Source organism: Falco punctatus (assembly GCF_963210335.1).
Source record: "Falco punctatus genome assembly, chromosome: 9".
Classification (NCBI taxonomy): domain Eukaryota; kingdom Metazoa; phylum Chordata; class Aves; order Falconiformes; family Falconidae; genus Falco; species Falco punctatus.
Window position 1 is genome coordinate 49,077,934 of NC_137589.1, and position 26,688 is coordinate 49,104,621.

At 53.7% G+C, this 26,688-nt stretch overlaps 3 protein-coding genes across 7 annotated transcripts; 1 reads left to right on the forward strand and 2 right to left on the reverse strand.

Annotated features, from left to right (window-relative positions):
• BSPRY (B-box and SPRY domain containing) lies at window positions 1-9,476 on the reverse strand. 2 transcript variants are annotated; one of them, XM_080402086.1, is made up of 6 exons: window positions 9,338-9,476; window positions 8,646-8,744; window positions 7,805-8,035; window positions 6,075-6,100; window positions 4,704-4,828; window positions 1-679 (listed from the first exon to the last, which is right to left on the reverse strand). In XM_080402086.1, the coding sequence occupies exons 1-6, from the start codon at window positions 9,392-9,394 to the stop codon at window positions 153-155; spliced, it is 1,065 nt and encodes a 354-aa protein (XP_080258212.1). In that variant the 5' UTR covers window positions 9,395-9,476; the 3' UTR covers window positions 1-152. The 2 variants fall into 2 exon arrangements, with proteins under 2 accessions (XP_080258212.1, XP_080258211.1); XM_080402085.1 differs by lacking the exon at window positions 9,338-9,476 and having other exon boundaries at window positions 8,646-8,960.
• WDR31 (WD repeat domain 31) lies at window positions 9,474-18,927 on the forward strand. 3 transcript variants are annotated; one of them, XM_080402088.1, is made up of 10 exons: window positions 9,474-9,522; window positions 12,602-12,734; window positions 13,505-13,634; window positions 14,080-14,154; window positions 14,262-14,406; window positions 14,494-14,594; window positions 15,234-15,301; window positions 15,746-15,887; window positions 16,581-16,743; window positions 18,278-18,927. In XM_080402088.1, the coding sequence occupies exons 2-10, from the start codon at window positions 12,688-12,690 to the stop codon at window positions 18,436-18,438; spliced, it is 1,032 nt and encodes a 343-aa protein (XP_080258214.1). In that variant the 5' UTR covers window positions 9,474-9,522; window positions 12,602-12,687; the 3' UTR covers window positions 18,439-18,927. The 3 variants fall into 3 exon arrangements, with proteins under 3 accessions (XP_080258214.1, XP_080258215.1, XP_080258213.1); XM_080402089.1 differs by lacking the exon at window positions 9,474-9,522 and adding an exon at window positions 9,874-11,564; XM_080402087.1 differs by lacking the exons at window positions 9,474-9,522; window positions 12,602-12,734; window positions 13,505-13,634 and having other exon boundaries at window positions 13,710-14,154.
• On the reverse strand, window positions 18,655-26,671 carry PRPF4 (pre-mRNA splicing tri-snRNP complex factor PRPF4). Of its 2 annotated transcripts, XM_080402079.1 has the most exons (15): window positions 26,517-26,661; window positions 25,949-25,993; window positions 25,675-25,852; window positions 25,257-25,443; window positions 24,971-25,058; window positions 24,107-24,186; window positions 23,748-23,841; window positions 22,726-22,820; window positions 22,364-22,422; window positions 21,615-21,738; window positions 20,342-20,431; window positions 19,961-20,083; window positions 19,710-19,817; window positions 19,505-19,623; window positions 18,655-19,324 (listed from the first exon to the last, which is right to left on the reverse strand). In XM_080402079.1, the coding sequence occupies exons 1-15, from the start codon at window positions 26,574-26,576 to the stop codon at window positions 19,131-19,133; spliced, it is 1,644 nt and encodes a 547-aa protein (XP_080258205.1). In that variant the 5' UTR covers window positions 26,577-26,661; the 3' UTR covers window positions 18,655-19,130. The 2 variants fall into 2 exon arrangements, with proteins under 2 accessions (XP_080258205.1, XP_080258206.1); XM_080402080.1 differs by lacking the exon at window positions 25,949-25,993 and having other exon boundaries at window positions 26,517-26,671.
• Window positions 26,672-26,688: the final 17 nt, after the last annotated feature.

The following is a 26,688-nucleotide window of genomic DNA, read 5'->3' on the forward strand; positions in this document are numbered from 1 at the left end:
TAGTCTGAAAGCAGGTCTTGTCTGAGCACCACTGTACACAGGCCAGTAGCCCTGTCTGGGCTTCCCTACCCCATAAAGGCACTGTATAGTGTATATACAGTCACTCTGTATACAACTGCACGTTCACCCCCCCAGCGAGCACAATACTTCGCTCACTGGACAAGCGAGATGCTCTGGTGTGCCACAGCAAAGACAGGATAGAGGGGCTCCGTGAAGGTCTCCCTGTGGGAGAAGAGGATGGTGCAGGAATCAGGGTCGTAAAAGAGCACCTCGCCTCCCACAAAGTCAACCAGCACCCCGATCTCGGCTGGAGACTTGATCAGCTCCACCGCCTGCGGGTGCCCAGCGTGCAGGAACCTGAACTCCTTGTCGTAGCGCGAGAAGACCCAAGATTCGGCGTTGAAGCCCAGGCGAGCTTCATTGCCAGACCCCTTCCGCGGCAGGGAGCTGTAACAAACACCCAGCTTGTAGGCATAGCTCTTCTCCACGCTGACCTTCCACGCACAGACTCCTGAGTGGAAAGCCACAATAGCCAAAGCATTGGGCCAGTGGTCAAACTGCTCAGGGCAGTCCAAGTCCACTTTTGCCTTCTTGGGGCTGAAGGTCAGGGTTTTCTTGTCTTCTGACAGGCTGAGGTGGGGGCTGACAGTTTTCTCATCGATGTGAATCTCCCGCGAGCCTGCAAGAGAAGCCATGCGGTGAGCGCCGACTTGTGAACCACCCCAAGAAGTTGCAGCCATGAGAAATGCGATCACAACCACTGTCTCCTGTGGAGCACATCGCTCCTGTGGACCCATCTGCTCCCCCAGGATGACATGGTGCGGTGGGCTCAGGCCGAGTGCCAGCACAGCAGCCCCCCACAGCTTCCCCTCTCCAGCCAGGGCCAGAACAACGCAGAGACTCGTTGAAGCCTGGACCTCACGAGACTTCACCTTTCCACCCTTGCACTAGGAGTCCCAGAGTCAGAGAAGATGCTGCTCATCTTTTACTCTGACCCTGGCCTGAATCCCCACAAAACAGAACTCAGCAGGTTTGCTCCACTTTTGGAGAGACCCAGACCTCAGCTCCCACCTCTTCCCACCCCCACCACGGGCGAGCAGGACCTGACCTCCTCCCCCAGCCTGAGCAGAGCAAGTCAAGAGCCTGCGCAAGGACAGGGCTGATTGCAGAAAACCTGCAAAGCCGGTAATACGGGAATGAGGAGGGAGGGAGCGGGCTGGGCAGGGGAAATCCCTTTCCTCCTATAAAGCCCATCAATAATCAACGCACCCTGAGCACGTTCGGAGCAGCGGAGAGAGGTGGCACCTGGCATTAAGAGATGAGCATGGTCATGACTCCATTTGGGTTTGCTGTGAATTGAGGGGCTGCCCTTGAGCCACAGCACAAACCTGGTGGGCAGCAGCCTGGGACAAGAGCCAGGCTGGCCGGAGGAAGCCCCCACCACTGGCAGCACCCAGCACCGCTCGCCCTGCACAAGAGTTCCTCCTTCCTCTCGCTGTCAGCTCACTAAGGAAAGAGATAAGGCTGGTGCCCAGCTGACTCACCCGCTCCTGGGGAGACCCAGTTTCTACCTGCGGGTGCCCCTCCTTGCCCTGCCTTCCCCCACCCTCACGTCATTCATTTTAGGTCTCAAACCACCACGGAAACGGGGCTGGAGCAGGTGAGTCATCTGCTCCGCCACCAGCAAGAGCCCCACCATATCACACCTGCTCCAGCCATTTCCCAACTACCCTCTGCCCGGCATCCAGCATGTGGCAGGATGAGGCCCTTGAAGAACCAAACCATTATGTTGCACCCCAAAGGGGGTTGTCCCACAGCCTGACCTGCTCCAGCACCTACGTGGACCCAGGTCGGCATCCCTCTGACCAGCGAGCAGCACCAACCAGCGAGCAGCGCTGGCCGAGGGGTTTCCTAGGGCTGCACCCACCCTGGTGCTCCCCAGCAGGAGGCAAACCCAGCCTGAATTATCAGTCTGCACAACATGCAACTGCCGTGCACGCTTGCATGTTAGGTGGAAGCTATTGTGGGCAACAGCGAGCAGAAAGAGGAGCTGAAGATGGCATCCCCTTCCAGCTGAAGCAGAAAACCTCATTCGTTTGATGATTTACTTCACTGAGCAGCAGCCAAATGCTTTGCAACGTGCCTGCCCGCGGCTCTGTGCTCTCTGTGGGTCTCTGAAGCCGTATTTGCCACACTGCCTATTTGTAGTTGACTTTCCAGGAAGCCAAACACTGCTATGAATTCATAGAATATGGAGCAGCACGAGGCTTTATCTTCCTCTGACAGAAGAAGGGCGCTAAACCTGATATTGTGCAGCACACATCTGACCTAGGGATGGGTTTGCATTCCAGTGTTCACATACAGGGATCATCCACGTGGGGATACACCACCCCGATGACACCCACGTAGCTCCGTTGTGGAATCACGATTCCAGGGCAGCATCTGAAGGAGGGGAAGCGCTGGCAGAGTCACAGCAGAGTAATTCAGATCAGCAAATTTTCCCACACAGAGAAGTGTTTTGTCATGATTAAATCTGCCCTCTGGATATTCCCATCTATTCTGATGAAAATTCTACCAGGAGTTCATCTCACCCCAAAAAGCCCATTGAGTGGCCTTGCCATGCTGCATAGGTAGGATAACATGGTTAACATCTCTGTGAAGTGCCTGTGTGTTAGCTGCAGCGCATTTTACTACTAAAAATCTAAGTTCCCATTTCCAAACTCACACATCTGAAACTAAAATCCTCATCACCAGATTTAGGCACCAGGGTGAAAGCCCAGCCCAACCTGGTCCCTGGGACAAGGTCACCACGCAGCAGCCCAAGGTCTCAGCCAGCCAGTCTGTGTCACCCCTGCAGGAGGGTCCTCCAGCGGGTCTCCAGCCAGCGCCCCCACTTACTGCCCCCCAGCAGGACTGATGAACCAAGATCCCTCCCAGGAGGACAGTGCTTGGAGATTGACATCATCTTTGTTTAAGGAAGAAGCCGCCAACCCCAAAGGTAAGCGATACAGAAGCCTGGATGCCAAGTGAAGACATCAAAGAATCATGTTGGGTTTGAGAGTGAAATGAAGGTTCTTTTGCCTGCTGGTTTCCAAGTTTTTGAGAGGCTACAGGCAAAACCATCCAGGCTAGGAGCTTACTGTTTCCAAGCAAATAAACAAGACTGCCTCTCATTCAGCTGCCTTTGGGGAATGAGACCTCCAAGAGAAACATAACATTGCTGTGTCTTAATGAAGGCTGGGACCTCTGCAGTTCATATTAAATCTCTAAGGCTAGGTGCTGGGTAGACTACGGACTAATGAGACATGCAAGGATATGGCAGGCGTCCTCAGCGTGCTGTAATGACATGCTAAAGTAACTACGCACCGAAAAAACCCACCCCAAACCAAACCAAACAACTAAAACCAAACAGAATGAAATTTCTGTGTAATAAGCATACCAACAGACCCACTACAAGAATTGCATGCCTTGGAGTCGTTACATTTCACAAGGATGCTACTGGGAGAGGAATCTGTAAAAAAAACCATGTCACAGCACAGAGAATTAGGGAAAGGTTTCCTGCTTGCTTTGACAGCTTCGAACATCTGCCAAGAACCTGCCTGACTTTGCCAATGTACAAGTGCAGGAGTTTGCATGACTGCCAGCACTCAAAACAGGGAAATTAATCACAAAGGGAACACAACACCAGAGTCTGCAGTAGAAGAACCAAATGGTGGTGGTTGGTACACACAGATTCTCAAGCTGTTCTTTGGTGCGGACAATTCTCAAGAGCACTAAGAGCCAGAAGCACACACCTTTGAGAGGGACGTGGAAACAGGGAAAAACTGAGAACCACTTATCAGCATTAAGAGTGAGATGTGCAAAAATCCGAAGTTAATGCAAAAGCCTTGGGAAGATCGTCCCCAGGACTGTTCACAAGGCAGCAGAGGGGACAAATGTTTTCAAATTGTGAAGGGTGTTGCCACCTTTAAGGAACAAAAAATGCATTTGCAACGCTCTAATGATGGCCTGAAAGCAAGAGTAAAAGCAAACATTTCGCAACCAGCAATTCAAGCAGATCACAGCCGGAACTCGGTAAAACCATAGCCAGCGCACGTCACTGGCCTGACAAACGCCTCCAGCGCAGCCTCGGCTGCAAAGCGAGAGCTGAACCAGATCACAAACGTCCCTAACAAACCACCAGCTCGGGCACAGCCACAATCTCCGTTTATGATCAGAAAGCTACTATATTTACTCACTTCTCCTTCCAGCATCTCAGAGTGTCTCAGAAATGCCATGTGGGTAAGTTCACCCTCTTTTAAAACCACCAGAAGTCAACACAAAATGTGGAGAAGGGGAGTTTCTGTGACAGAGATTCCTGCAGCAGCAGCAGCTTCACTGCTGTCACCAAGTGACCCAGGAAATAGCAAAAGAAACAAGGTGAGGTTAAGTAACAGGGCTGGTAAGAGACACAGTCTTTTCAAACTGCAGTTCTCTTAGCCACAACCAGTGGCTTCGAGCCCCTGTCCCCCTCCCAAACCTTCTACAGCTGCTGCTGCCCCCCTGGCTGGGGTCTCCAAGCAGCTAGCAGGGGCTGGGACAAAAGAGAGGGCAGGACACGCCAGGTCCCAGGCAGGACATAGCATCCAGGTATTTCTTTGGGCACAACATGAATGAGCATGCAGCGATCCCCGGAGAGCGTGAGATCCCAGCGAGACACTGACCTGCGATGCAGCAGAGAACAGCAGAGGCCCACAGTCGATGCAGCAGTGGACTCTGAACACACGTCTGATTAAAGTTTAACTTTGGCGACTCCTGTGGCTCTAAGATTCCCTCCGCCACCTCTGTCCTAGCAAAGGAAAACAAGAGTTATTTCAAAATACAGTGATTTATCGACCAGGGCTGGGAGGTGTTGATGAAGATCACTGGGAGCTATGGCAGAAATGAGCTGGCGCAGTTGCGAGGGGAGCACTGGCTGAAGGGAAACTACAGCGGGGGTTTCGAGGCAAGCCCTCGTCCCAAGTAAAACTTTCGGCTGGCTTTCATTGTTTTAAAATTTCATTGGACTTCATTGTTTTAAAATATGATCCCAGCAGCCTGAGCCAACAGCCTCCTCACTCGGCAGCCGCTGAGTAAACGCATCCGATAGCAGCCGTCAGGGTGCAAGGGCAGCGCTATGGACAGGCTGCGGCGACGGAGGCAGGTTTCCCTCTATCGAGGGAATTTGCTGTCAAAGCAAAGGGGGGCACAGCAGGAGAGCGAGCTGGGATGCGGGGTTTCATACGGCATAGCAAGGAGACTGAGGTTTCGCTGGGCTCCTGGGGCTTGCAGCACACATACGAACACAGGGTTGTAAGTAAAGGCTCTGGCACAGGCTGCCGGTGATGTGCTCGGCACATTTCTTTCTCTACAAGCAGGCTCCAGGCAAAAATACTCCTAGAAATCCTCTGGGCAGCAGAGTCCAGCCAGTGCCAGCTGGCACCCTTGTAGCAGCCATGGAAATAAACACTTGTAAAAATGCAGCTACCAAGTTGCCTTCTGAAGGGCAGCCCAGTGCTACTGACGGCGATTCTCAGAAATGCTGACACCTGCGCTTGGTTCTCCTCTCCCTGCACCCTGCCCGCTGGGGACGGAGGCAGGGCATGCTGCCCCTCGGGGAGATGCTGTGCCAGCCGCCCCCCAGGCACGGAGCACGCCAGCTCTCCAGCTCGACCATCCCACCTCCTGCCAACAGGCCAGGGACAGGCTTGCTCCGTCTCCCCCTGTGGAGTTTTCTAAAGGAGCTGGAGAAAGTCTCCAGTAGGCAAGGGGGCGAGTGCATCTGGCAGTGCCTCCGGGGGGACATGGCACATGGAGCACTTCTAGGTGCCAGGCTGCTCTGTCTGGAGCTGCAGCGCAGCACATGAAGCAGAGAGGCCAGGCTGGCACCTCTGTGCTCTGTCCTCGTCCTCAACAAAAGCAGCACGAGAGAGGAAAGGGGGGGGTGTCACCTGCTGCCTGGGCAATGGCACGCTGCTCACAGCAGGAACCGCAGAGGGTGCAGGCAAGCTCAAAGCAGGGGCCAGGGAAAGGACCAGGAGCAGCCAGGTACTAACCTCTCAAAGATGTCTTGTTCTGCACGCTGGGGACAAAGAGAGAAAGAGTCATCACAGCTGAAATCCCCACAGATAAAATCCCAACCACAGGCTGGGGCACAGCAGACCCAGGGAGCACCGTTCTCCTTCCTGACCCAGAGAAACCACTCCCCACCCCAGTGCTAGCCCCGGGGAGCACGGGGAGCATCCAGCATCCTTATTCTGCCGCGGCACTTTCCACTCCCTGACTCATAAAACAAGTGGGAATGGCTGAGGACGATACATCTAGCTGGGGGTAATGCCTGCTGCCTCAGTGAGGCTGGGTGACAAGTAGCTTGAGAGGGACACAGAGAGCATCCAGAGCGAGCCTGCCACCGCTCTGCCGCGTGCAAGTGGTGTGAAAGCAGAAGCCTGCAAGTACAGCTGGATCATCCGGTGCAAGTGAAACGCAGGGGGGAGCTGAGGCAGGTGGAAAGTCTCAGACCCACAAAGAGCCAGCTCGGACTCCGTACCCTCTGGCAGACACCAGCGCGTCTGCACCTGGAAGCTCTTAGCACTGCACCCTGCCTTGCCCAGAGTGTGAAACCCCCAGCCCCGAGGTCGTCCCTCCTGCAAGGACATCCTGTGCACGCAGCAAACCACCCCCAAAGCTATCAGTAAGGGGTGAAGCTGCAGAGGACCCGAGTCAAAGATCAGATAACCTCCTGATCGGTCCCACTTGTTTCTGTACCTGCTGGCAGCGGTGAGGTCTCAAGGTACAGCCCAGTTAGCAAAGTGGTGAGCAGGGATCAAGTATTTTCCCACAAATGAGCTGCAGGGTGTTCTATGTGCCTTTCACTCTCCTGTGACATGACACATAGACACAAACACCAACACCAACGACCCAAGACGGAGTATGTATGATCCCTATTTCCCCTCCACTACGTGGCAAAAGGAGAAATCGAAGGTCCCACTGTTTTCTGCCACAGGCAATCCGATGGATCTTGCTTTCCAGCCTCTGCTCTCTACAGCGAGGCCACAGCCCAGCCAGCCAAGATGCCAGGGCCAGACAGAAGCTGCGTTTCCCACCGAAGGAATGGCCATCTACCTTCCGTCCATGGGATCGGTTCTGTTTTTCAAGCAGAGCTGCTGCTGCCTCTTCGCAAAGTTACATGTGGCGAGCAGAGGTTCAGAGCAAGGTGGTGCGCTGCCTACCTGCCCACATCTAAATCAAGAGGGATCGCTTGGCTAAACCGAGACAATTTAATAGCCAGAAAAGGAACTGAGCGAAAGGAAAGGGCTGCTTTGCACAGTAAACATCCCAAGCAGAAGTATGCCAGACAACAGGGCAGACTTTCAAGAAGAGCTGCAGGTGCTCCCAAGGGTCACACTTTGATTAAAACCAGACAGAACACTAGAAAACGGGCGGCAAGAGCCACCCTCGACCCACAGCTGCCCTGGCTGTCAGGCCTAAGGGCATCTGAGAGCCGGCAGCTTCAAGCCAACAGGACCCAGGGGGTGTCCAGACCTCACTGCAAGCAAAAGCAGAATCAGGCAGAGCAGACGCTCTGGGAACCACCAAGAAATGATGGGGGCTTGTCAGGATCAGGTGAAAAAGGTTCCTTGAGCTAGACCTGCAAACGTAGGTCCTGTCCAACTCTGCCTCCTCGCTGTCAGCGCAGCAAGCTGCTCAACACTGTGAGTCCCATAATATCCACGAGGTCACCCCTGGGCTGACCGACCTGTCCCTAGGTACAAGGAGCAGTACTCACCACCAGGTCCTGGTCATCCAGGTTGGTGATCACGTCCACCAGGTAGGTTCGGAGGGCAGCCAGCTTCTGCAAAGCCTCAGTCCAGTGCACCCGCTGGGTCAGGATGCTCTGCTGCGCCCGCTCCTCCTCCACGTGCACCTTCTCCAGCAACCGCTGCTCTTCATTTTCACACGCATTCCCCACGAAGATCAGCCTCTGGATTACCAGCTCCCGGGCCACGTTGGCTGCGTTCTGCCACAGTGAGGAGAGAGGAGAAACATCAGCCTTGCTTCAGCCTCAACAAGAGCACCAACCGCTTCTGCCGGTTTTCTGTGGGCTCAGCTGAAGATTACTCTGTTAATTGAGCCCCAGCCCCAGTCATCATCACAATGCACGCAGATATAAATGGGACAACCAGTCCTAAAGCTGCCTGCTGCCTCCTGGCCTAACCCTGGTACCTCAGTGACAACCTGTGTGGGACCAGAGTCCCATCCCTCAGCAGATCTTCCTGGGTGCGCTGTTACCAAGAAACAGAGCCACCACAAGACCTGCCTTTTGTCCCCAGGGACAGTGAGGCACAAATAAAATCGGGAAGCAGCAAGACACTGGTCGCAGCGGGATGTTTGATAGCTGTACACTCACACCAAGAAATTTATTGTTCATGTACATTTTTAGGGAAGATGGAGCAGGAGCCACAGGCGCACCCTGGGACTCCACTTGCACACGCTGTGGGGCAGGAGGGGGACAGACCCTGCACACCGACGAGCCCCCAGGAGCTCAGATCTCCACCGGGGCGTGCGGGCAAGCACGGGTGCCCATGGGGGCAGCTCCACGCCGCTCTGGGGAAGGGGCCGGGACTCACCAGGACGCCCTGGTCCTTGGCCGGCAGCACCTGGTCCACGTGCCGGGCGATGGCCGCGCTCTGCAGCTGGAGCCGCTCGCACCGGTCCACGATCTTGTTCTGGAGCGCAGAGTGGTGGGCAGCACGCAGCCCTCGACGGGGCGACGGTGGCCCCGACCCCCCCCGCCCCAGCTCCAGAGGTCCCGGGGTCCTTGGGCACCATCCCACAGACAGCCCCTCCCCACGGGGAGCCCCTCCACGACCCCACACCCCACCAGGGCCCCCCCACAGCCTGCCAGGAGCCGCACAGACAGCCCCCATCCACACAGGTGACCCCGCATCCCACCAGGGCCCCACAGAGCCCCACACCCTGCCAGGAGCCCCACGGACACCCCCCATCCCCACGGGGGACTCTCCATGTGGCCCCACACCACACCATGCCCCCCCCCCCCACAGCCCCACACCCTGCCAGGAGCCCCACAGACACCCCCCACCCCCACGGGGGACCCTCTTGCGTGGCTCCACACCCCCCACGGGACCCACAGAGAAGCCACCTCCCCACGGGGACCGCTCACACTCTCCTCCCTCCCCGCCGGCCATCCCCAGACGACCCCAGCGCCGGGCGCGGCCCCTCTCCCCCCGGGAGCGGGCAGCCCCGCACGCCGCGGCCCCGGGGGAGGAAGGGGCCCGTCCCGGGGCCCGTCCCCGCTCACCCGCAGCTCCGCCGCCCGCTCCGGCAGCGGCCGCGGCCCCCGGCCCCGCTGGGCCATGCTGCGCCCCGGCACCTGCCCGGGCCGCCCCGCCCCCCGCGCCGCCCCGCCCCCCGCGGCCCCGCCCCGCCCCGCCCGCCCTGCGCCGCGCCGGGACGGGACGGACGGGACGGACGGGCCGGGCCCCGGTGAGTGCGCCTGTCCCCGGGGCGGGGCGGGCTGCCCCGTGTCCGCGGGGCTGGGCCAGGCGCAGGGACCCGTGCTGTCCCCGTACCCCTCCCAGGGGTCCCCGTACGCCCCGGGGGCTGCCCCACAGCCTTCCCAGGGGTGATCCCAGCTCCAGGGACACGTGTTGTCCCCCTACCCCTGCCAGGGGTCCTCATATGCTTCCCAGGGGGCTGTCCCGGCTGTAGGGACCCGTGTTGTCCCCCTACCCCTCCCAGAGGTCCCCGCACCCCACCCCACCCCAGGAGCTGCCCTACAGCCTTCCCAGGGGGTTATCCCCGCTTCGGGGACCCATGTTGAGCCTTCCCAGGGGGTGATCCCAGCTTCAGGGACACGTGTTGTCCCCGTACCCCTCCCAGGGGTCCCCGTACCCCTCCTAGGGGGCCTCATATCCTTCCCAGGGGGCTGTACCGGCTACAGGGACCCGTGTTGCCCCCGTACCCTGCCCCGGGGGCTGCCCCACAGCCTTCCCAGGGGGTTATACCAGCTTCAGGAACACATGTGGTCCCCATATCCCTCCCAGGAGTCCCCATATCCTTCCCAGGGGGCTGTCCCGGCTGCAGGGACCCATGTTGTCCCCATACCCCCCCAAGGGGTCCCCATACCCTCCCCCCCCCAGGGGCTGCCCTACAGCCTTCCCAGGGGTTATTCCAGCTTCAGGGACACGTGTTGTCCCCGTACCCCTCCCAGGGGTCCTCATATGCTTCCCGGGGGGCTGTCCCGGCTGTAGGGACCCATGTTGTCCCCGTACCCCTCCCACAGGTCCCCATACCCCTCCGAGGGGCAGCCCCACAGCCTTCCCAGGGGGCTGTCCCAGCTACAAGGACCCTTGTTGTCCCCGTACCCCTCCCAGGGGTCCCCATATCCTTCCCAGGGGGCTATCCCGGCTGTAGGGACCCGTGTTGTCCTTACATCGCTCCCAGGGGTTGCCCTGGCTACAGGGACCTGTGTTGTCCCTGTATCCCTCCCAGGAGCCACCCCACATCCTTCCTATGGGGTTGCCCTGGCTACAGGGACCCATGTTGTCCCCATATTTTTCCCATGGGGCTGCCCCAGCTATAGGGACCTGTGTTGTCACCACACCTTTGCCAGGGTTGCCCCAGCTATAGCCCCCTGGACTGCGCCACATTGCCCCCACCGGGCTGCCCCACACCGACCTCGGGGCTCCCCCCATGCACAGGGACCCGGGGAGCACCCAGGGGGCACCCCCAGCCTCAGGGACCCGCGTCACTGCCTGGGGCCACCCCTGGCTACGGGGCTGGGGGCTGCCCCCGTGCCCCCCGACAGCAGAACACCCCCTGCGAGGGGCTGTTTAACACCCCAGGAAAACGGGGAGAAACGCTGCTGTGGTTTCGGTGCTTTCTTTTTAAAAAATGATTTAGTAAAAAATGTTTTTGCTCTCTGCTAAGCGATGCATTTGGGGAGAAGGGAGGATGGGAGCTCCTCCGGCGTGAAATTCGGTCTTGTGGAGGGGTGGCTGTGTATGGATCAGCTGCAGCAGGATCCCTGTGTTCCTGGAGAGCTTTGGGATGGACCAGGTTCATGGTCAATGTGTAGGGAAGCCTGCCAGATCCTAACACCTCAGGTGAGGGGAACGTCCTGCCCGAGCAGCTACTGCTCTTGTTCAGGATTCAGAAAAATCTCTTTTTGGCGGTGGGCAAAAGGCAGGAGAGAGCAGGCAGCCTCCCGCTGACACTGATTTGAGCTGATGTGCAGGTAGGGTCGACTGTGCACGTGTGCATTAACTCCATGAGTGGGGAAACATAGTAATCACCATAATTAAAAAATTAGAATTTACATCTCAGCTTTTTCCTAGAATCTTGTTTTGCAGGAGAAAAAAACTCCAGGGTTCTCCTGCTGGCAAGGACAAACCCTGTTTGTTGCTCATGTACTGAAATGACCTGGACACTCGGTCTGATCGAATTGCTGAACTGTCGCTGCCCCTCGGCTGTGAGATTTCTTGTTCTTCACAGCTTTTGAACATGCAAACTCATGGATGGAACAGGTGGAGATTAACTGGGTATTACTAATTGCTAATCACAACGGCTGTCAGGGTAAAATTAGAAAGGGAATATTTTGTAGAAACCCAAGCCCTCCTGCTTAGTGCTCCCAGGATTTGGTTTTCAGGTGGGCAGTATTTTGGGGTTTTGTGAGCAGAGCCTTCAAGCAGGTTTTTTCTTTGCTGGAACAAGCAGGCAGAGGTGCTTTTTTCTGATTTTTATTAGCAAAATACTACTGACCCAGAAGACGGGAATGCCAACATACACCTAGTACAGGCTAAATCCAATTAGCATGTCTTGAGCTAAGAAGAAGCCAATTACTGTACATGACAATTCACTGTCATTGAAAGTGGTTTCGGCTGGGTCGGTGACCCATGAGGATGAGGGGGAGATGCTGCCTCGGGCCCCTGCTCTGCCGAAGGCTCCTCTGCCCGGGTGGACGCTGGTGCGGGGACTGGCTGTGGGATGCCACGTGTGGGATGCCCCAGACTGGATGTGGGGTTGGAGTCTCTGGACATAGAAGCTGCTGTTCCCAAAGCATTCCTCAGCCTATGGAAAGATCGCTTCAAGCTTTACGTTAAGTCAGGCTGGTTCGGTGAAGTTCAGGCTGCCTGTGGCTGTGGTTACCTCGGTCCCACCTGGCACTATGGACTTTAGACTGGGGGTGTTTGCACTCACCAGCCTAGAGACTGAGATCTCTGGGAAATATGGAAGTCAAGAGCAGATACTGGAGTAAGAGGAGGCGTGAGGTGCTAGAGGAATTGTAGGCAGCAGCTCCATCTCTATTGTGGCCTCACCAAGCTTGGATACTTTCAAAGCCCAGCTGTAAGGTCCCAGGAGCATCACCTCGGAAGGTGGCTCTGCTCTGAGCAGGTTTGCCTAGGGAGCTCCAGACGTCCCCTCCTCTGAGGTTTTTCTTCTTATTCTAAATGAAGTTAAGATGTAGATAGCGTGTTATCAGAATACATATGCCTTATCCCATATATGTAACAAGCAGAAACCTCTCTGCATTCCCAGTAACGCTGTGTCTCCTCACCCACAGCCCACATCCCAGCAGCAGGCACCCGAGGTGCGGCGTGATGCTCCCCGCTGCTGGCTGGAGCGGGAGCTGTGCTGGTTGGCAGAGCTATGGGGAAACTGCAGAGTAAAATCACCTTCCACACCACCAAATACAGGTAACGCGATGCCAGGTGACCGTGCCTGAAGTCAATAAATCAGGTTCGAAAGTAAAGAGAGAACAGCAAATGAATAGAGACTGTAGCAAGTGTGTGGGTTTAGTTCTGTTATTGAATGTATGAATTGGATTTTTATTTTTGACCCTCACTTCTAAAGTCTGCTCGGTTTCTTTGGGGGACTGAAATCTAAAATGTAGCTCGCAGGAGTGGCCAAGTGTGTAACCGTGGCCGGGGGTCCTGCTCTGCGATGGCTCGGGCAGAGCTCTGAAGGGTAACACCTCCAGGGGCAACTATTTAGCCCAAAGATCCAAACTGCTTCACCGTCTCTTCAGAGATGCAGCGGCTTCCATGGGCAAGATGAAGCAATTCAGTGGGTGACAGCAGGGTGGGTGATCTCTGCCTGGGGACCAGCTGAGAGCACAGGGCGGCAGCAGGGGGCTCGGTGGGCTTGGCCAGAGCCTGCCAGGTGTTAGTGGAAGGGGAGGCTGGCGAGATCAACATTTCTTTTCTTCTTTGCACCAGCATGGAGTGAGTTAACACCTAAATATTTAGCAGCTCTAGAGATGGAATAGACCTGCTCCATCTCACCTAGTCCAGGAGCATTTGTCCATTCCCAGCTCCCCCTTGGCTTTCCAAAGGCAGATGTTGTCGCTCCCCAGCGCAGCCGGCGGTGCCATCTCCCAGACCCCTCTCGCACTGGGGAGTGGCACCCTGGCTTTGCTCTGAAGCCCCTGCAGCCCCTGCCACTGTCTCTTTGCCTGCTGCTGCAGGGCCGATGGCTCCGTGGAAGAGACAGGACGTGTCCGAGCTGTCGGGCAGCACGGCCCCACGCACACCGATGCCGTCGCTTCTGTGGCTGCTCTCAAACCAGACCTGTGTGTGTCAGGAGGAAGAGATAAGGTGAGGTACCCCCTGCCACCAGGCACAAAGCATAATCATGAAAATGTATTCACAGGTTCAGAAAATAAGGTTTAAACATGAGCTTTAAACATTTCCATCAATGGTAACAACTTTGTCAGTTCCTGGATTTGGAAAGAAAAGATGAGCTTAGAGTGAGAGCATGCACTGAGGCACATTGAATCAAATATTATAACCTCTCCTGAACTCAGATCACATCCAACGGTCTCACCCAGGCTTGGAATCACTGGATCACATGTTACCTGGCACAGGACAGGCTCTAAAGGCAGCTGCATATGCTGTAGGAGCTCAAAACCAGAAGAACATGTTCCCTCTCCGAGCTTGGGCTGCGCACGGGTCTCAGTGTAACATAACCAAGAACGTGTGTAATCCTCCTTCACCCGCTCTGCTGCTGCCCCTGCTGATGCCTCTCCCTGCTGCTCCGCAGACCGTGGCCGTTTGCAGCTGGAGATCTGGGGCTGCACTGCGGCGGTTCGTCGGGCACGAGCGGGAGGTCACCAAGGTGAGCGATGGAGCGCGGTGGGGTCTCTGGTACGGGTACCTGTCAGGGACTGGGGAGCCCGGAATGACGGAGTGACTAACTGGCTTCTCCCATCTTGTCCTTGGCAGGTCACCGCTGCCCCTGACTCAGACAGAGTCTTCAGTGCATCGCGAGACAAGACAGTGATGATGTGGGAGCTTCACGGGACCTCGGGGCCAAGCCAGCACTTCCTGGGACATGACCTGGTTGTTACTGGACTGGCCGTGAGCCCAGGTGAGGGACAACACACTCCCATTGCCCAGGGATTTATTGACAGCTTTTCTTGACTTTTTTTTTTTTAATGTTAACTTGTGGTTGCAGACGCCTCCCAGCTGTGCTCAGGTTCACGAGACAACGCCGTGTGCAAGTGGGACACAGAGACCGGAGAGTGTCTGGGCAGAGCCGCTATCTCCAGGAATCTGGTAGGAGCTGCTGGTTTCTCGCATCCTATCTCGGCACCTCGATGCCTGCACAGTTATTTGGCACATGAAGCCACGTAGAGCAAATTTGCTCTGAGCTTGGTGCTGCAAGAAGCCCTTGAGGCACTGCACGGGTTGCCTGTGCACCTGGGGAGACCAAAGCTCAAGGCTGGTTACTCCGTTCTCCAAGTAACAGAAAATCCAGGAGCACAAAGGTACCAAGACCCATATGGAAATGTATTAATGTTCCGACTGATAGCTGTTAGGGAGCACCTTGCACCGTGGGGGCTGCCTTCCCTTCTGATCCAGCTCAGCAGCAGAGCTGCTATGGGTACCGTCTTCTGGCACCCGTGCCACGTACCACGGCTCTGTGTGCTGCTGAGCTGTTGGCACCTCCCTGCCTGCAAATAACCACGATTATATATATATATATATATATATATATATATATATATTATCTATATAAAATAATAATAGGGGAGGAACATTGGTGGGAAGTAGAAAAAAACTTCATCCAACGTTTCCTGCTTGTAACCCAGCATGAGGAAGAGGGTGGGAGCGCGCTGGCTGTGTACCTACAGGTGGACGCCAGCCTGGGCTGCAGGCAGGGGTGGGCTCCCGCTCATCCTTCCCTCTCCACAGGTCACACATCTGTGCTGGGTTCCAGGAGAACCTTATGTCATCCAGACCTCAGAGGATAAAACAATCAGGTAAATTCTTCATGTGGCCACAGAGAAGGAAGTTACAGCCTGGGGCACGTGGGGGTTATGGAAGATGCCGGTGCACAAGCTGTCTCTCTGGTTGTCATAACCACCCGGTCTCCCATGCCCTGCTGGGGTGGCTAGTAGCCACCTTCCTGCTCACCTGGGTCTTGGAGCTGTAGCCTCTTGCCAGGGGAGAATGGTAAGGGGACATCTGTGGCTGTAAGCAGCACGGGGTGGCAGCTGTGGGTGGAAAGGAGAATTAAAAAAAGCAAGCTCAGCACAGCTGCTCTGGATGGAGATTGATCCAGAACAGATGAATGCAAGGATGCAGCGTGGGGCACAGCAGCAAGGGCAAAGCACGAGGGCACAGCGGGGGGGGCGGGGCACGGAAGGAAGCCTGTCGTGGTGATGGTGCATCAGAGTCCCCCTCCCCACTCCCGTTCCTTCCAGGATCTGGGACAGCCGGGAGCTGCAGGTGGCACACACGTTCCCAGCCAAGCAGCACATTCAGACGTGCTGCGATGCCAGCCAGGACGGGCGGTACTGCCTCAGCAGCAGCAGTGGCTCCGCGGGCGAGGGCAGCGAGGCCACCGTGAGTTTGCCGGGCACCGAGTCTGGCTTTTTCTGATTTTTTTCTCCCACATTCACGGGATACAGCAGAGGGCAGCAAGATCAGCGCTCCAAGGATCTGCTTGCTCCCACTGACTTGGCCTTATGCTGGTGTCACCAGCCAGGGCTGGAGCTTAGTGCCTTCCTGCCTGTCCCTTCGGTAAGCCTTCTGCTCAGAGAACAGCCGAGCTGATATTCTTCCTGATTAAAGCACTGGGGTTTTGTTTCAGTAATGGCATCAAGGAGCACGAGGCTCTCACAGAAAGCCTGTAAGGGACCCTTTGCTCGAGGTGTTTCCAAACCAGGGATTCAGCCCTGCAGGTTCTCAGCCCTGCAGGTTCTCAGCCCTGCGTGTGAGCATCGAGAGGATGAGACCATCCCACCCAGGGAGAGCAGGGCTGAGGGTGGGAGCAGGCTGGAGACACGGCAGTCTTAGCCCATCAGCTCCAATGGGTGTGGGCGCATGCTCAAATAGTCACCGATGGTGAAAATCCCCTGAGGTTTGAAGTTCTCCAGGACTGGGAGCATGAGCAGGGCCCAAAGGCAGTAATTGTACTCTGGGGATGGGCAAGGAGCTCTTTATCCAAAACCATCTTCCTCTCTTTGTAAAAGAGCTCCGTGTTGGCAAGTGGCAGCAACAGAGCCTGAGCTCGAACCTCTGCCTGTTGCCTTGCAGCTGTGGGACCTACGGCAGACAAGAAACCGAGTGTGCGAGTACAAAGGGCATTTACAGACCACGACCTCGTGTGTCTTCCTTCCACGCAGCCCAGCTGTCACCCCCAGCATTGCCACGTCCTCCTACGACAGCACAGTGAAGGTCTGGGACCGTGACACTGGAGGTAGGGGAGGGTCCCGCCCACGCCACGCGCCTCACTCTGGGATAACTGTTCCCTTTGATTCTGTCTCCTGGTGGTGATGGGCACGATGACGCCTGAAATCTCTGGGTTTTACTCTAATCCAGCTGCAGGACTGGGTGGAGTGTCCTTCCTACAATAAAAGGAAGCAGCGATGAGAGATGGCTTTTAAAGATCCATCCGAGTTCAGCAATGACAGGACAAATGATAAAAATAAAAACGAGCAGGGGAACTCCAGGGCTTTCCACAAATACGAGTGGAAAGTTGTAAAAAACAGTCGTGCTGGAGGACAGAGGGCTGGTGAGCAACTGCCATGCCTTTGGTTGTCCCCTTGAGGGGAATCACGGCTGTTTGGGGGGTACCTCTGCCTGCTGGAGGGAATCACGGCCGTTTGGGGGTACCTCTGCCTGCTGGAGAGAATCACGGCCGTTTGGGGGGTACCTCTGCCTGCTGGAGGGAATCACGGCCGTTTGGGGGTACCTCTGCCTGCTGGAGGGCTCGGCGAGGGCAGAGTCCTCACCTGAGCTGGGCACAAAGGCTGTTAACATGCCAGGCCCTGCCGTAGCAGCAGGCTTGTTAGTAACGCCTTGCGCAGAAGGCAGGGACCTCTTGGAAGCCATTCAGGTTCACAGACACACACCAAATGCGGTGAAGTCATCAGCATTAGACGCTCCCCGTGGCTAAGCCCCTCTCCAAACGCACTTATTTACCATAGGATGAAAATAGAAACCTGATGATCCCCTGCAGAAAAGCTCTCACCTTCTGTTTCACTCACCTCTTCTCTCACCCTGGTGCCCGCACACGCCAAGGTGGCCACGGGGTTGGCAGCAGATTTGTTTTGATCCTGTTGCCTCCACCAACTGGGTGACCACCACAGCGGCCAGCCTTAATTCAGCTGCTCCTGGAAGGGTGCAAGTCACCACAAGAGGTGGTTGCCTGACTGTCCGTGCCAAATGCAGCTGTTGGCAGCTCAGCGTGGGGCTGGGGTCCCTGCACTAATGCTGCCTCGGGGTTTGTGTAGTAAGAGACACGAACAGAAGGGCCGATGGACATTGTAAGTCTTATTTCTCTTTCCCTTTTGGAGGTTTATCAAAACTGCATGTTGAGTGTAGCACAGCCCTTAGGAAAACGATTTCTGGACCATAAGCAATTCGGGAGAAAAAGGCAGGTTGGGAACGCCTCCACGCAAGACCTGCAGCTCTGCCCAGTGGGGTCGGTCTGTCCATCCATCCCCGCTTTGTCTCCAGGGAAAGGGCAGAGCCTGACGTCAGCCTGGATCCCTGTGAGCTGGCCACTGCCCGACTGGGCAACGCACAGGTCCCCCGTGGGGCTTACAGGGGTGGAGGGTCTCTCTTCTAGAGGGCACGTGCCGATGCCTTTGGATGCGGGGACCCAGGACAGCGAGGGGTGCAGCTCACCTGCCTCAGGCGAGCAGGCAGAGCCAGGTGGTGGGAGGTTGGTGTGGTGATGTCTCATCTTGGCAAACCAAGCGTGCCGAGTGATTTGTCTCTTCCCTCAGCCTGCCTGGCCTCCTTGTGCCTCGAGGGATCGGGACCACTGGTCTCACTGGCCGTCTGTGACAGCTCCACACTGCTCTGCGCAAGTTTTCACTCGGGAATTCACGTACTCCGGATGAGTGACGGTGCAGACCCGACGCTGGAGGAGGTGGCAGCGTTTTGACCGTAGTAACCTCCCTGGCAGAGACTGCCCTGCGAGGGGAGGCGACTCCCCCAGAGCTTCCCCCCGACTGCCAGCACCAGGAGAGCGTTCACACGTAGAGCAACGATGTGTGATCAGTGAGGCGGCCACAGGGGGATTTACTGGTTTCAGATTGTGCGTGTGGGGAAGGAACTAGAGCCGTCTAGAAGAAAAGCCACATCACTGATACATTCAGGCCAAGTTCTTGCTCCCGAGAGAGCCTTCTGCATTTTATTTACAGAACCTCCACACAGGCTACCAAAGGCTCTTGGAAAATGAAAGGTATTAACAGAGGCTGGATAACACCATACCCGAGGGCTGTATGGCGACCTACAAATGACCGGAACAGGCTGGAGAAAGCCTGTGAGCCTGACTTGGAGGGGAGGGTGGACGCCTGTGGACTGTCTCCAAATTACAGCAGAAAGCACTATCTGTGGTATAAAACCAAAGTCCTAAAAAGTGGAAAAACATCACCCAAGATCTGACTCCAACCAAGCCCTGGGAAACAGAAGCGCTTCAAAAATACCTCAACCCAAGACCAACTAGTGACTACAGCTATCGTAACGCATGTTGCAATAGCCGATTTCTTTTTTTTTCTTTAATATAAAAAAACCCCAAGTCTTAGTTGAAAGCCATTAACGTCTCCATTCCAGTTCATAAGCAGCATCTCTGAGCTACTCTGCTGTCCACAGCTTGAAGGTTCTGTCATAGGAGCAGGTCGCTATCAGCTGGCCATCGAGGGAGATATCCAGTCCCATCACCTTCCCCTCGTGACCAGCCAGGGTCTTCAGAGGGGACCAGCCAGGGTGAGTCCAGATCTTTGCGGTGTTGTCGTAAGCGCCTGTGAGCAGGAAGTTACCGTGATTGGCTGCAGCAGAGGATGAGAAAAAGGGAGAAGTGAGATTTGCAAATAAACCCACGGCAAATCTTTTCTGCTAACCAGTACAGGTCTTCCTGACCTGAAGATGTGGTTTTGAGTTGCCCCTATCCCCTGCCACCTCAGCTCGGGAGAGGCAGGGATAAGGAACATCAGCCAGGAGGTACTTACGTTCAAATTTCACTCCAGTCACCAGGTTCTGATGGGCAGGAATGGTGTAGATGCACTTCCTCTGGCGGAGGTCCCATACCTTGCAGGTATTGTCACCACTGCCAGTTGCAACGTGGTATCTGCCAAAGGATGGAGAAGAACATGTTGTTGGGAGCTGGGTTTGTACTCAGAGCTCCCACGTAAACCACGCAAGCTCCTTTCTTACCCATTTGGGGAGAAGTTAACCCCGTAGATCTCCTTCAGGTGGCCTTCTAGAAACATGATACAGCGTCCTGTGCGCAAGTCCCATACCCGGCCAAAAGCATCCAGTCCACTAGGAAGGGAGAACCCAAGCGTTGCCCATCAGGCTTCAGCAACTGCCAGAGTAGGCTCAGAAATTGCTGGGGCACTCGGCATCAGCCAGCAACAAAACCTTGATAATACTGCACACCCAGTCCTGCCACAAAGGACACTCACCCAGTCCCAGCGAGAGACCCATCCGTGTGAAAGGCAATGTCATAGACCCCTTTGCTGTGCCCCTCCTGATGGAGAATCTCTTCCTGAGCTTCCAGGTCCCACAAGCGCCACGAGTGATCATAGCTGTAAAAACAAAGTGTTTGTCCAACTACACGTATCTCCAAGGAGAGTAACAGGATATTTCATTAACTCTGTGGGCATTTTATTTCCAGCTGGAGACCAACAGGGTCTCACGTGAGGGGCAGACAACAGCCCAGCTGCTGTCAAGAATGGCCAACCCTTGCCCATGCTGGGCTCCTCTGTGGACAAGCAATGGTAGTCACTGGGCTACCAACTAGACAGCTAATGGTAATGTCTTTGCAAACAACGAAATCTCTGTACCAGGTAGTACCCAGGAACCTCCCAGACGGGTGCCACATCACACGTGCCACTCTCATGCTGTGTCCTTCAATATCTGCCACTGGTTCATCACTAAAAAACAGAAACAAAAATCATTGGACACTGGTCGGAGGTGGCTGGCTCTAGCCAGGCCTCTGCAAATGTTATGATCACAACAGAAGAACTGCTAATTAAAGGCAAGCCGGACAGGAACATCAGAATTTTAACTAATGACTCCAAATTCTGCCTTTTGTTCACACACCTGAAGCTTTAAATAAAACCCCTTTATCCACACTCATGTTGGTTATAACGTTCTCCTGGGATAACTGTTATTCCTGAAAACTAACAAGGCCCTTGTCATTAGCACTTTGAAAGTGCAGAAACAAAATGTGGACTACCTGAATTGCAGGGAGTTTTTTTTCTGTGACTACACAGAACACATCCTGAACTACCGCAAATTCTGCTATTCTGAAAAACTGCAGGGAGGCAAGACAGAGTGAATATTTATTCTCCCAGAATTACAGGCAGTAGGTCAGCAGCCTTCAGCAGAAGGCCTGAACAGCATTTAGTTTTTCCAGCAGGCTAACTAGAGATGTGTCATGTAAGACTAGTAAACGCCCTGTCCCTTTGCACAGGTATGCTTCTGCAGTTAGGAACAGCAACTTTCAGCTAAGGATGAACAACTGAGGATCTCACAGCTGCCTGCCTCTTCCTGAGGTGCACTGCAGGGCTCCACTTTTCAAACACAGCTCATGCTTGGTATCTACACCGTTCCCTTCTTTACAGGCTTGAGACACATGCTGCACGTGTTCCAGAACTACACTGTGCAGTGACAGAGCCACTTGTTTTCATCACAGGCTGAAGCTTTTGTGCATGGTCATATATTTGGTTAGTCCACCTCCCAATACTGGTGCTTTCCAGTAACTCAAAAGTTCATTTCTTAACACTCAAGAGAGGAAATTTCCTCCTAAATGAAAGGTTAGAATGAAATGATCTCCAAGTCTTCCATCCATCACCCAAAGCAGTTTACTAATGCCCAGCAGCAATTATGACTTGATTCTTTTCAGATAATTTCCCCTCACCTTGATTCCCCTAATCAGGGTGATCTCTTTTCCTGCTGAAGAAGGTGGCACATACTGAGGCCAGGAATTGCACTGGTATAACTACAAGAAAAGGTTATATTTGCAGGAGGATGGTAAATGTCCAGTGTTTAGTAACACAAAATAAACCCCAAAACAACAATGCTGCAGCTGTGCATGTCTGGTATTGTTCTGACCTTTCAAGGCTCCAGAGTTTGACAGAACCATCAGCCGCACACGAGGCCAGGTTAACATCCTTCTTGTCTAGGGAGACAGTGGCTTTGGGATGGAAGACTATCGCTCCTACGTTGGTGTTGTGTCCTTAAGAGAAAGGAAAATTAAAATTCATCATCTGCCACATGATCTTGGCCAATTCTTCAGAACAGCAGCATTTCTTTGTTACTAATTAGTCAGGCACCAGTGAACACTTTCACCGTGTCATCCCACATTGGGTGAAGTTGCATTATAATGGCCAGACACATTGGTCCTGTGAACTGCTAAGCTACAATTCCAGTAGGACTGAGGTTTGTCATCCTCAAAATGTAGTGAAAATTTAACATATAAATCAAGACACTGATGAAATACAAAATGTGAGGGCAGAAGTTGTGACCCCTATTCAAAGAACCTTACTACTGTTAAATGACCTGGCCAAAAACACTGGTATTTGGATCAAAATAACTCAAACCAGGTTTTGAAACAAAACAAACCACCATTCAGAAACAGAAACAGCAAACTTGAGTCTTGGCTTTAAGAGAAAAGCCAAGACTTCCTCTTGGTTATCTGACACGTGCCCATGCTCCACAAGCCTGACTGACACTCATTAAAATAAAGTCTGCCCAAAGAATACTACACTTTGAGTCACAAAGTAGTGCAGGTCTGGGAACTCAACCCAGAGAGGAACAAAAGAACTAAGCAAAGAGTCTCAGTGAAAGTCGCTTTTCTCTACCTCGTAAGGTGTGAACAAGGTTGCAGTCAGGCACAGACCAGAGCTTGCACAATCCGCTCCTGTTGAAGACAAGGAACAGATGTCAGCATAGACAGGAATGTCAAAGAACAGATCAAACAGAGCTGCAAAGCCACCCTGGGGGGTTCTGCAGTAGCTAAAATACCAGGACACTTCAGGCAACCATCCATGGGAACTAATGGACTCAGACAGAAACCTCAGCTAAGCTCTAAACCAAAGTGAAGAGTTCAGAGTAGGAAGAAAAACCATTTCTGAACTCTCACAAGCCTCCAATAACATCCCTCTTCTTCACTCCTGCTGTGCTCTCCCAGCCCCTAAAGGAAACGCTGTACAAGAAAACTTACCAACAGGCAGTAGCGAGAAGTTTGGAATTGGGGCTGAAGTGGCAGTAGGACAGCGGGCGATCATCTCCAATCTGACTGCAGAAGTTATTCAAGGACTGTAACCAGACAGACAGAAAACAACTGAAGTACAAACAAACTAGAGAAAGCCCCAGCCAAAGACTGAGGTGAAGGAGGCAAATGTACACAGGAGGAGGCAGAGGCCTTTGGAAAGTCACTTCCAAAGGGAGGAGCTGCCCAGGAGCCACTCCAGCTCCGAGCAGGAAGGCCACGGAGCCAGCCTGCCCAGTGCAAGCTAGCACAGCCCTGGGGCGCAGCTCAGCATTCCATGTGCCACCCGCAATACGTGCCACCAATAACCCTGCAGGCCTGCTTTGTGACTCTGGCTTTAACAGAGAACTTACTGTAGTTTCAGCCTCTTTCTACAACTCGTCCAACAAACGCAGCCGGACAGACTAGGGCAGGCAGTGCGGTGCGCTTAGGGGAGAAGCAAATCCTCTGGCAGCTAATGCCTCTGGGTGTAAACAGGATTAGAGTGGCACCACACTGTGTGCTTGAGCCTCTCTGTTAAGCTGGGAATCTGACTTAACATGCTCAAAAAGGGCGTCCCAGAGTCATCTAAAGCATGTTTTGCATTACTGCGTTGGTTATTATTTCCCAGTGACGACCGTACAGGAAAAGGAAAGTTAGCAGTCCCTTCCTAGCCAGCTAAACCTGTGAGAAAGCCAAGAAAAAATTCCTTTAACTTCACAGGTAAGCGGCAAGGTAATGCAGGGGTATCTCTTCATCCCCTGCCATGCAAAGGGACAACTCAAGTACATCTCTCGAATCACTTGAAGAAAGAGCTAGAACATGCTTTATGCATAACACAGGGAAAGAGAAAAAGCAGAGCTCTCCAACAGAAGACAGTGCAGAAAACTACACGTATCTCCCGACAGCACCTCTGGGCAGCTGATCCCTTTCTGATATCTTTGGAAGATCAGCAAAAGTTGTAAAAACAGCAGCTGAGCAGCTGCCACACCTACTCGCAGGGATTTGTGTAGCTCCTGTCTCTGTGATGTCCTGGTTGCCTCTGGAATCTCTTTGAGTAGACGGGCTTCTTCTAGCCGCTTCACTGCCCTGTGAAGAGAAAAGGTGAAGTAACAAGCCTCTACATTTTCCTCACCCTGCTGCTGGAAACAGGCTTTTCCCTCTTCTTCCCCCAAACTGGGCCAACTCGAGCCAGTCACTGAGAACTCAAGCTCTAAGCTTACTGGACCTGTCTACCAGTGTATGTTCCCTATTCCTTTGACCTCAAATATCCTGCACTACCCACAGTGGGATCAGCAGCTGGATTTTACAAAAGGCTGCATCTCCCTCCTTCGTTTGCGCTCTTTTATCTCACCTGGGCAGTGAGTAGTTAGCAAGCCACAGCCTCGCTGTTTTCAGACTGCGTGGTCCTTCGTGGTACCAGGTTTGCTGATACTGTAACAAAAAGAACAAAACTGAAGAAAAAACTAAGGTGATACTGCTCTTCCATTCAGTTACCTTAGATGACTTCCTCTTAGTACATTAAGTGCCACCACAGCATCTGCTCTTAAATCTTGCTGTGTTAAGGCCTCTTTTTAAGGGCATTTTGCATAACTATAAGCCCTAGGATTAAGAGACTCAAGTCAAACGCTCAGCCCTATAAATCAGAACCTGACGTGCTGCTGTTTCACTCAAGAATATTCCAATTGAACACTAACTCATTTTTACTTAATGACGTACAGCTTCCTCCTTGCCTACACATCGCCCAGTAAAAAGAACACCCAGAGCTGCAGAAGCTGTCCTTATTTCTAACAGCAACCTCAAAAAATAATAAGGAAAAAATGGAGTGAGAAAAGAGACAGGAGAAGCAAAAAGAAAGAAGAATCAAAGGCAGAAACATGTAGCAGCAGGAACATAATACTTTCTTCCCAAGTATGAAGACAAACAACAATGAAAGACTCGCTATACTAAGGAACAAACATCTGATCTCCTCTTCTATATGCCGTATGGAGCTCAGAATTTGGTCAGCGAGTACAAGCCAGACGTAATGCTCCTGATTTAGACAAAACTGCCCAGTTTTGCTAACTTGGGCAATACAGAAGCAGCATGAAGGGATGACAAAAGAACCCACAGACTGACCAAAACCAAGAGTCCTGGACATAGTAGAGACTGTCAAAGGAATCTTAAAGGGTATCATACACATCTCCCTCAGCACTGAGAGAACAAGAGAGACCATTACCTCTTCTTTGGATTTTTTAGACCTGTCGTCATCTTTCCTCGTCTTTTTTAATGCATCTGTGCCAACCACTGAAAGGATATTTCTTAATCTGGAAAGAAACACATGAAGTTGTATTCACTCAGTGAATTCTCAGCTAACCTGACAAATAATCACTGCCTGCCTTTCTTGCTGCATTGCAATGAAGTGTTACTGACTCGCGGCACTCACTGCACCCCAGCTAAAAGGAAAACATCAGGGATTTGATAAATTGAGACCCTGTTTGCAACAGCCAGGGCAGACACAGCACCTCTCCCTCCTTTCTGCAGGACCTTCTCCAAAGAGCGTGATGGGCTCCCCAAGCGCTCGCAAACAGGCCTTCACTTCAGAGTCATCAGTGGAGACGTTGATCTGCCGGGCTCTCTTCCTGCGCTCAAACTCAGCCAGAACTTCTGCCTGCCGCTCGCTCATGTGGTCTTCAAGATCAAAGACCTCACCTGAACAAAAAAATGAAATTGTCAGATTGAAAACAATGGTTGGATGAGAGATCCCTCTCAAACAGGAAGATCCAAACACAGAGCCAAGCGTCCAGGCAATGGTGTCATAGTTTTGATTTTAAATTATACTCAGAAGCTGAGTATAATTTTTAAATTTTCAAAAGAAAACTTCTGAAAACTTCATATTCCAGAACGAGGGGGGGAAATAAAAAGGTGGTTAAACATTCTCACCGCTGCTTATGTTGATGTTGCCAGCCTCAATCGCAGCTTTCATCCCTTCTTTTCCCAGCAGCCCTGATTCTCCTTTTGCCAGACGCTCCCTTTCCTTCTCTTCCAAACTGCCATAAAAGATGGGGGCCCTCTTGGGTGGAGGAGCATCGCTCTCTTCTGCAGGCTTGCTCTTTGCAGCCTAGAAGGTAAAGGCAGAATTTTGGCAAAAAAGGAAATGACAAACAGCCTGGCTGTGCACGAAAGTGCTGCTCTGCTGGAGAAAGTTTGTACGTACATCACTAAGAGACCCTGAAGTTGTATTCGAGGTGTTAATTTTGGACTGTTGTCCCAAATACAAAGATAGAAAATAAAACGCCAAGTTAAAACAATTTGCATAAATTAGACTGAATTATTTTCTGGTTATTATCTGCTTAGACCTCATTCTTAAGGCTGGGGGATTTTTTTATTTTTTAAGAAAACTTTAAAACACAAAGCTTTTCCTAATCTTGCTGAACAAGTGCCAGCAAAGGCACGAGCAATGCCTTTGTTAAAAGGACCAGCAGCTCTCGATGCCCTTTACCGGGAAGCAGTGGAAGATGCTCCCAGGAGCGGAGCGTTATAACAAATTTCCAAGAAAAACAAAAGGGTTCTGTAAAAACGCATGAAAACACGTAACCGCTCCAGTCGCGGCCCTTCGAATAGCTCCGGTGTCACCAGCGGCGCGGGGCGGGGGGGGAGGGGCCTGCCCCACACCGGGGCCGCCCCGCCACAGCAAGCCCCAGGCCCCAAAACAGAGCGGCTGGGCCGGCCCGCGGCCTGTCCCCGCTCCCGCAGGGGTAATGTGCCCGGAGCCACCCACCCACCTCTGCAGGCGCGGGGGGGCGGGCGCCGCCTCTCGCCGCCGGTGCCCGTGCAGAAGCCATGGTGGCCGCGCTCCGGGAGCCGCACAGAGCCGCGCCGAACTCCACCGCCTCACAACCACTTCCGGGGGACGCAGGGCACGCCGGGAGGCGCGGAGCACGCCGGGAGGCGCGG